Below are 10,112 nucleotides of genomic sequence, written 5' to 3' on the forward strand. Positions count from 1 at the left end.
ACTTGCCTTAAATGTGTAAACGGTATTAATGGATAAACATGTAATATCTAAAATACCTTTCTTTTTTTTTTTACTCTTTTCTTTTCTTTTAGGTTGATCGACGATACTTCCTTACATTGGCCAACCACCTTGCGACCGCATCTAGCCTGGAACATCAAATCCGATCGAATCTCCTTACGGGAGTGCAAGCTCTGACCGTGCTCCCCAAAGAGCACCCAAGGGAACCTTGATTGTGCTTCTTAAAGGGGCACTAAATCATTACTTGCCATCTGGTGCTCCTTTCGAAGTGTCAATTTGTTGGTCCCAAGGGGAGCATTGTCGAACGTGGGGTGGTTGGGTTAAGAGAATTTTTTTTTTGAAAAAGAGAAAAATTTTTAAATGAAAAATTATAGTTTATGTAGTGGTAATTTTTAAAATTAATAAAAATTAATTATTTTAAAAATATTACAACTTTATCAAACTAACGGAAACCTTGACCTTTGATTAACAAATAGGACTTATGTGTTCAGGGAAAATATTTTTTTGATAGATTATCTATTTTGAAAACTAATAGACCCACGTGTAATTATGGTTAAAACTTAAAAGATCAGTATATTTTACCTTTTTGTTTAAATGATAAAGTTTTAGATAATCCTTATGTCAAGAACCTACATTTTTGACCCAAGAAACATAACTATTAGATGGAAGAAACTCTTATTATAAATTTAAAACCTATCCCATCTCTCATTGATATGAAATCTAAGACATTGTATCCTACCTAATTGTGTAACGCTTTCATTGCATTGGCTTCTTCATCTATAGAGGAGAGAGATCCACTTTGGTCCGAAACCATCTTGACCTTAAAGTTTCATATTAGTGAAGAATTGAGTAGATTTTAATACTACTTGTTATATATATTCATATTTTTACTCAAAAAATATGTCTATCAGATAAAATAAATTCTTATTTATAAACTCAAAATTCATCTCTCTTTTATTGATGAGAAACCCATTACACTTAAGCTCACTAGACCGTAAGATTAATTTTAAGATGCACCATAGTAAAAGATGGATCCATCCAAAAAAAGAAATAAAGGAAAAAAGAAAATTGAAATAGTTATTTGGGGTTGAGCAGCATGGGCATTGGTAAACCAAGCGGGCAGTCCCACCACGGCTTACCAAGTGGTTAGGCCGTCCTTGTAAATGGGCCCGAAATCCACATCCAATGGTGAGCTGAGCCGACATCTTTTTGATTCCAATACAGAAAGCCGAAGCAAGCAGATGTGGGAAACAGGGGATATGGCATTCGAGCTATCTGCCTCCACATGTTACGTTAGTATATTCTATCGATTTTTCACTCGTTAAATTCGACAGGAAAGGAAGAGCAAAGAGAAGAGTTTAGTTAAGTTATGGCTTACTCTTCACCTCATCTTTCTGCAATCCCACAACGCCTCTCTTTCACCTCGAAACCCTCCCCAGCACACTGTAAGTTCTCTCTGTCTTTATATTTTACTATTCGTTACGTATGAGAAATAGACAAATACATACCCATTGGAGCTATGGCTTGTTTCGAATTCTGCGTTACTTATCATTTCCTTTAAGGGGAATTCAAGGTGGCCCTTTACAATGTTTTCTTCGCTTCTTATTTATGTGATGTGATGAATCTTGAATTCATGTAAGTTACTCAAGCATTAGAATCTTGAATCTAAGCCATATTTCTCAAAAAAATTCATGAAATAACTTTGGGGCACAGATAATTTTTCAATGAATTGGGATGCTTCCTAATGGTTTTGCATGAATGATCATGTAAAATTTCAATGATTGAGTGTGGATGTGAAAGTGGCTCCATTTTTGCAAGTGATAATGGGACTGAATGTGAAAGTAATTTCATAATATGCACATTTTGCATTAAACTCAATGATCATGTAATATGATTTATTTGAAGGGAAACAAGCTGGATTTATCCATTCATATTGGATTTTCTGGTGAGCTCTGACTTTGAGGTGTTTCACCTGTTGCTGCCAAAGCATGTATTTCTGTTTTTGTGGTGTTTTTCATGGTGCAACAAATATTTTAACCATTGTATTTCTTTGCTTTAAATAGCAGTAAACTCAAGGTCAGTTGGAGTTCAGGTAAAATCACGTTTAGAAAATGAGAGCTGCACTCCAGGAGTTTCAAATGATTCTTTAGAACCTGCTCAGAAGAAGGTTTCACTTCTTCTCTTCCAATATCTAATTTGTTATTACTCCTCAAAGTCACAACAGTATCTCTCATTTATGTCAAAAATCAAAGAGTCCTAAAGCCTTTCTGTACTGCAGATTAGCATTGATTAGGTTGAAACTTCATAATTTGCAAAGTACTTTTTATTCTTAATTTTAGGGTCCATTTTTGGCTGCAGGGAACCCAAGTATCAACATCACGGCGTTTGTGTCTTACTTGTTTATGTTCAAGTCTTGCTTTGGTCAGCAGTGCTGGCACCTCTGTTTCTCTAGCAAATGCAATGGCTATGGATGAGAAAGAAAAAGCTGTATGCCGGAATTGTGGAGGAAGTGGTGCTGTACTTTGTGAGTGTCTCTTCTGCATTTTCTTTCATACTTATTCTACTCCTCTGGTAAATGGTCTAACCAAGTGAACCACACATATGTGCATCTTGTAATCTTCTTTGAGATTGTCCTTTGCCCTGCTTTACTTATACTATCCTTTTCCAAATGCGAAACTTTAATGAATTCTTGGTTATCTTCCTACCTGATTGCATCATATAACCAAAAGATAACTTTTAACTAGTGTGAAAGTCCTAGCACCATTTACCAATTTGAATGCATTAGATAATGGACAGCTAACAAATTTGTTAGACTGGCTTATTTGGTATTTGTCCTGTGGGAAATAGTTGTGCGTTGTCATGTATAATCCTTACTACATGGCAGGCCATGGGTCCATTTCTTTTTTTTTGCCTTTTTTGAAATTCTATGGACTTTTTAGGGATAGTGCTTGTTAAATCAAAGATTTTGACTAAGTTTTTAGTGCTTAAAGGGCTCAAAACCTTACTTCTTATAACCATTCATGACATTGAGCTGTCTCTTCTGTTCTTTCACATGATAACTTGGTCTTCAATTCCTGCTCCAATGAAAGACTATGAAACTTGCGACGTTCATTGTTAAGAGTGTTGTGCAATTTTTTATCCTCTTTCCGATTCAGAAGATGTTAATTTGCTCTTTATTTAGGTGATATGTGTGGTGGTACAGGAAAATGGAAAGCTCTCAACAGAAAACGTGCTAAAGATGTTTATGAGTTTACTGAGTGTCCAAACTGTTATGGTATATATGCAGTCTTCTCCTACTAGTATTATTTCTAAATTTGCTATATATACCAAATAAATGCTAGCATTTTTTTTCTTGTTTTGAATTGCTATGCTGCTTGTCCTGTGCATGCAATAATCTGAAGATTATTCTACATCATGGTTGATTGCCTTGGGATAGTTTTAAACTTCCGAAAGATTGTCCCATTATCTTTTTCTTTCCAAAATGATGGTAAATTATAAATGTGAAGTCATGTCAATAGTTGGAATTGTATTTCTTATGATGCTGGACGATAATTGAGCTGAATATGCACCTTCCCTGATCTATATACTGTTACAGCAGAAAAGTTGGTTCCAAAAACTGCATGCTGTGGTTATATGTTAATTCGTAATTGGCCAATTCTGTTTAGAGTATAAATGCAGTTGCATGGTAAAGTATTGGTCTGTTTTATGTTTAGGCATATACTGAATATGTAGCTTGAGATTCTAAACTCTCACAAAGGTTTCTTTGATTTAGTTATTTTCTTTTCTGAAGTGTCTTCATGCTATTTTTTATGACAATTGCCAATTGATCACTAGTTGCTGCTGTGAGCAGGTCGGGGGAAACTGGTCTGTCCTGTTTGTTTAGGTACTGGTTTACCAAATAATAAAGGTCTTCTAAGGAGGCCTGATGCACAGAAATTACTCGACAAGATGTACAATGGTCGACTTTTGCCAAGTTCTTAGGTAACTCATTTTGCTTTGTCATAGGCTTGTCAGGCCTGTAGCTGTTGTGGATGTTGGCGTCATGATTGTCTAGTTTATAGCAATAATAGGTTACTTTAGTGACACTTTAAAAATATTTTCAAGCAAATATAGTAGAATGTGGTTTTGTTTTTATGGTACCTTCTTGAAAGATGTATCTGTTATTTTGATCTTTGTCTGGCAGTTAGGAACTTTGATGCAATTTTTTGTCAACAAGATGAATGAATCCAGAGACAGTATATACACTGATTGTTAGTCCAAGTACCACCACAAGTTTGAGAAGCTTTTACTCTGGAGAACAACCTTAAAAGTGTCTAAAGTTTTGTTTGTCAACCAACTACTATTTATTTGATTTTTGTTCAATGTAGAGAGGACAACAGAATGCTTTGTTAGATTCTTTTTTGATAGACATCTTTGTTGGATTTGAAAGGTGATTTATGTTTAATTTACATATATCAATTCACCTGTTTGGGAAGCCATGTTAAGACACTTGTTAAATTCATAGCTTAGGTTGCTGAGCATAACCAAGTAACATGCTCAAGTGTACATTTTTTGCAATTGTTCATGGGACGTGGATATTGAGCACATTTTTCTGCATTTTTGGGACTCAAAAATTTAATCTTACACACACACATAATATAATGTAATGGATATACTATAAACCAAATGTCATTTGGATTAAAGGAGCCAGGTTTAGGGAGTCAAATATCAGCCAAACCAAACAAAGTTATAGCATTCAACCTCTCCTATGGCTTTTTTTCTTCTATCTATATGAATCTATCCTTTGACTTGTTACAATCAATTCTATCCAATCTGTTTTGGAAAATAAACCTTGTTCTGTTCTACTAGTTTATAAACCTTTCATTTTTATGCATTTCTGTTTGTTTAATAGAAGCAAAACACCAGTTTTATAATCTCACCACGGGATGCCTTCTCTTTTCTTCCTTGCTCTCCATGTTAGCTTTCAGAACCTAAACCCTCGACGACCATAAAATATAAGATTCATGTAAGGCCAGATTTGACTTTAAACTACCATTGGAGGTTCAGTTACACCATTCAAGATTTTCCACATTCAACAACCATAAAATTTGTGGAACTAAGCCTAGAAAGCATTTGATTGCTGTCCTGGAAGGACTGAAGTTGACTTGTTGAAAATTATATAATTTATTCTTGTGCCAGAATTGCTAAAGCTCTCATGTTGAATTTGAGCTGAGATGCTTAGGTTCTGTGTTATCTGGATTGCCTCCATGTTGGCTAGTGAAGTTTTAGGGATCAATATTAGTTTTTCATATGCCCCTTTTAACTTGAAATCAAAGAACATCATTTGTATCGGTAATATTTTAAGTGGAAAAACCCTTTTGGCATAACACTCAGTAAACTTTTCTTTGAGTTTATTCTTTTGCTAAATAGTTTACTATTGGGATTTCAAATAGAGGTTATTATAATTTGTTAAATCAATAGAATCATGATTACTAAGATTCGATTTCATGCTCAAATAGGAGAATACTTAAGAAATTAAAAATATAACGCATCGAAAAATAAGAAATTAGATGTTAATCAAAGAAATAACTAAATCCACAGGATCAATGTTTGTATTTTTCATGTAATTTTAAATAAATTATAAATATTCATAATTTTAAGAGTTACATACTTTGTTTTAGATATCGTAATAAAGAGTCAATTAAATCCAAAATACTTGCGATGAAGAAATCCGAACAGAGAACAAATCGGTGTGAAATCTTGTAGTCAAAATCTTTGCTTTTTGACTTTTAGGATTTGTCAAATTTTTAGTCACCCAAGTATTTGATCTCTAACAGTAATTCACACAGTGATTGAGTAAGACCTTCTTCAAGATAGGATTTTTACTTATACTAACAAGTTTTGTTTTTGAAACAAAATGGCTAAAAGTTCTTGCTAAATCTTATTTCTGTAAGATAAAGAAAACTATTTTGGTTTTCTTATTTTTATGAAACGGTTGAAGGCTTAGAGTTTTAGTTGGCTAACATAATATGTTGATATAGCCAAACTAAGTTGTAGCCCAAGATACAATAGTTGTATTTAATTCAATTAAATCCTTGTGAATTTACTTAATTTCTCACTTTATTTTGGTTTATTCTAATTAAGTCCAACTTAATTGATTATTTTTATTTAATCCTAATCATGTCATTTAATGTATTGACCTATTAAGCTTTTGACATGTTGGTAATAAATATAAATCTTAATTAAATATTAATTTAATAATTAATTTATATTTATAGATCGTGAACGGTATCTAACAATACATCATGACCATCTAAATGTTAAAGAGTTATTTAAAGAATTTGACAAAGCCTTTCAATGATAAACCTCTGAGTGCAATACAATCCTTTCATTATTATCTTGGATATGTTATAAAGCATAGCTCAGTGTCTACTTATAATATTCTATATTAGTTCTCATAATTTATGACTGACCTTATGAATTTAAGAAATTAATTTTCTTCAAATTCATCATACTCTAGCCAAATACTTTATACAAGTTAATCAAAAATTGAGACAAGTGAGATAAATCCCCTCACATCACTTGGGTGATGAATCCTTTCTTGACCACTCATTCATCTTCACATGTTTCATGGTATATCCAAAAATATCCTGTTTAGGCATTTGGTCGCCTCCAGACCTGTAGAGGCGAAATCAAAGTATGTCATTTCCTATACAAGATGACCTGGTGTACTAAGTTTGAGGACTAGTTGCACGACTATCACATGATAACATATTCCATAGACACTTGAGTGAAATGCCAAATAGAGTTCTCATAGCATTTCATGTTCAATGAACTTGTTCTTTAACAAGCATCCACATGTTATCCTCAAGTATCTCATATATTTCAATCTATCAGATAAATTGTTTACTTCTCAAGTAAAGAGGCTTAACGTGTATCAGTCTTTGAGCATTGTCAATGTCTTATCTTGACAATACAATCACCAAGATTAATTTTACGAATATGGCTTTGATGCACAGTTATCTCATAATTGTAACAACTTTACAATTCTCTTACAAGGCCTTTATGTTCCATGGGCTTCATCCATTTAGAATTTAATAATTCCTTATTATTGCACTAACATGAAGAAAAACCTCTATCACATATAATTGTGTGATTAAGTATGCATTAAATGACAATATATATTCCTTAACTAATCCAAATTGCTAAAAGGCATATGCCAACAATCTCCTACTTGCACTTGAGTCAATTACTAACGAATCCAATATCGAACTTTTTTGCTTAACAACTATGTCTCTACTAGGACAACTCAAATTCTAATATTTTGGAATATGCTAAATTATATGTTTAACAATCTTTATTGTCATAATCGAAATACTAATTTAGATCACAACGAAACCTTGATTCTATTATTGTGGCTCTTGTTGTTATTTTAACAACTTAGAATCATTTATTGGTTCATAAAACCAATAACACAAATATCTCTTCTTTTGTAGCCTAAACAAAAGATTTGTATCCGATTATAGATATAATCATACAATTATCTCTTGTTTTGGAACCATTCCAATACAACTGCTCAATCATGACTTTATGTCACTTTTAACATTTAGAATTCTCTCTATGTTAAACTTCTTTACATATCATCCTAAATTCTTTTGTTGAGTCCCCTTTTAGGCTCTAACTCTTTAGTCCCATTTTATTTTTCTTAAACTGATAAATGTATTTTATACACTTTTAATGAGCAACTTATCTTACTCCCACTAATCTTATGATTTGCACAAAATATGGTTATCTTATTTAATGTATTCAATTATTTTGAATTTATTGAATAAAGATTATTATCCAATCATTCATGTTGGATCATTTAGTAGACTCATCTTATATGAGTAGTGCATCAATATGCATCCTACTAATGGTTTGTATTTAATGGATTTATCTCATGAATTATGCATCCTTATGTATCCCATTAAATCAATCTTTGTGCATGGATCTTATTTGTTGGATTTCATAATTTCATGACCCTTGACCTTTAAAGTGTAATTAACTCCCACTATTTCTATCATGTATGGAAATCTTGCCAAGTAAACTTATTTACTTTCTTTTTGGGCGTTATATTTATAACTTTTATGTGTACTTACATATTATAAGTTCATTATCAATTTTGGGATGAAATCCTCTCAAAAGTTAGTTCTTGCGATTAACTCGGTTCGGAATGCTTTGTGATTCATCGCTTATAAATTCAATATGATAATCAATTGTTATTTAGCTCTAAGCAATCTTAATTTAAATATTTTATCTCAATAAAAATACTCCTTAACTAAATGTGTTCATAATCCTATTATGAATTTATTGAGTTAGGACTTAATTTTATCTAAGTTATCTGATTAATTTTCTTTTTGATCCATAATTAAAAGAAAAATAATCTCACATTGATCTTATCATTATGACTTAGTACTAGTTATCATAAACACAAGGTTATACTTAAGGATAAATAATTTAGAACAATTTCAAAATTAAATGAGATGCAATGTAAATATATGAATATATATAAGCTAAACATCTCATGCTAGCAAAATATAAATCTATATAAAATAAAATATTTAGCCATAGGCCCAAAACCAAAACATCTTATCTTGGCAATCATGCCATGAAAACATTCAATGCTCTAAAAGTATTTATTGTTCCACAATTTAATCTAAATCTACAAGCTTGATCACCATCAACTAAGGTTGTCCCTTTTATGATCTTATTCTTCACTGCTCCTTGTCATTAGTTCCTAATGTGGAATCTTCCTTTTGTTTCTTCCCTTTGATGGATTTAAGATAATCCTTTCAATTGCGTCTCCAATGCCTTTGTTTGCCACAGAAATGGCATTTGTCATTGTTTTTGTCTTTCTTCACTCTTCCAATAGCCTTCATATCTTTTGAAGTTGATGCCTTTTCACACTTATCTTTCTTAGAAAATTTTTTTTCTTATTTTTATTTTTCTTCGAAGAGACAAGATAACTGAAGACTTCCTTTTTGCAATGGTGTTCTTATCTTGCTCATATTGAAGTTCAACACAAACTCTGAATAGCTCTTTAGTAATGAAGAAAGTACAAGATTTATGCTTAAATCATGATCCATTACCCAACTCAACAACTTAAATCAAGTGATATATCTTATCATCTTAAGCACATAAGGCTTTACTGGGCATCTTACATCAAAACAATTCCCTTTAAATGTCGAATATCTCTATGCGACTTTCCTTATCGAACATTTCTCTAAGGTTTAGGATAATATCCAAGGCATTCATAGCTTCATGTTGCTTTTGAAGATCTGGAGCCATATTAACTAACATTAAACATGTGGCTTGATCGAGATCATCCGTATAAACTCTATAAGCATCATTTTCCTCATTTTTAGAATCATCACTAGGTTCCTTAGGAACAAAACCATCTAGGACATAAGCTTTTTTCTCTTATTTCAAGACAATCTTGATATTGCAAAACCAGTCAATGAAATTTGGGCTTGTCAACTTGTTTGCATCAATTATGCTTCTAAGTGACAAACTATTCATCATGATCAATTTATATCGTATATAAATCAACATATATAAAGCTCAGTCATTAGCACAAATTATGTAATCATAAAGACAAGGTCTTAGAATCTTTTATAATTATTCTCAATATTTTATCAAAATAATAGCCTTTCTCTAATATTTCGAGAATTTTAACCATTAAACTCCTTATTGAACTGGGACCCCTTTCATCCCACCATGACCTTAAGTGACTCACAAGCCATAATAAAACTAATTAAGTAGGTAACTTAGCTTACCAATTGTATCTTATACAACTCTTAGATCGGTTAGGTAATAACTCCTTGTCTAAATGTATCATATATATTTTGCCTAACTATGCCTCTAATACTATGTGGTCATGTGTCACACATCCGAACAATGTGGTACTAGTTGAATAAAATCCACTAATAACTCAAGCGTACTCATGTAGAAGTTTGGCATTGAGTGACTCAACAAGCGTTTAATTAAAAGAGTAGCCTGGTTATCTTTTTATATGGTAGAAGGTAACTTTTTGACTTAATATACTAATGAGGGATTTTATTTATTAATTCATTAAT

At 32.1% G+C, this 10,112-nt stretch overlaps 1 protein-coding gene across 4 annotated transcripts; it reads left to right on the plus strand.

The window, feature by feature from the left end:
* Positions 1-1,260: 1,260 nt before the first annotated feature.
* Positions 1,261-4,614, plus strand: EDA3 (DnaJ/Hsp40 cysteine-rich domain superfamily protein). 4 transcript variants are annotated; one of them, XM_021422833.2, is made up of 6 exons: positions 1,261-1,463; positions 2,082-2,185; positions 2,377-2,542; positions 3,200-3,292; positions 3,869-3,999; positions 4,202-4,614. In XM_021422833.2, the coding sequence occupies exons 1-5, from the start codon at positions 1,388-1,390 to the stop codon at positions 3,997-3,999; spliced, it is 570 nt and encodes a 189-aa protein (XP_021278508.1). In that variant the 5' UTR covers positions 1,261-1,387; the 3' UTR covers positions 4,202-4,614. The 4 variants fall into 4 exon arrangements, with proteins under 4 accessions (XP_021278508.1, XP_021278509.1, XP_089639051.1 ...); XM_021422834.2 differs by having other exon boundaries at positions 2,085-2,185; XM_021422835.2 differs by lacking the exon at positions 1,261-1,463 and adding an exon at positions 1,525-1,963.
* The last annotated feature ends 5,498 nt before the right edge of the window (positions 4,615-10,112 follow it).

The sequence above is a fragment of the Theobroma umbraticum genome, unplaced genomic scaffold, assembly GCF_002168275.2.
Source record: "Theobroma umbraticum cultivar Fairchild unplaced genomic scaffold, ASM216827v3 scaffold_95.0, whole genome shotgun sequence".
Taxonomy (NCBI): Eukaryota; Viridiplantae; Streptophyta; class Magnoliopsida; order Malvales; family Malvaceae; genus Theobroma; species Theobroma umbraticum.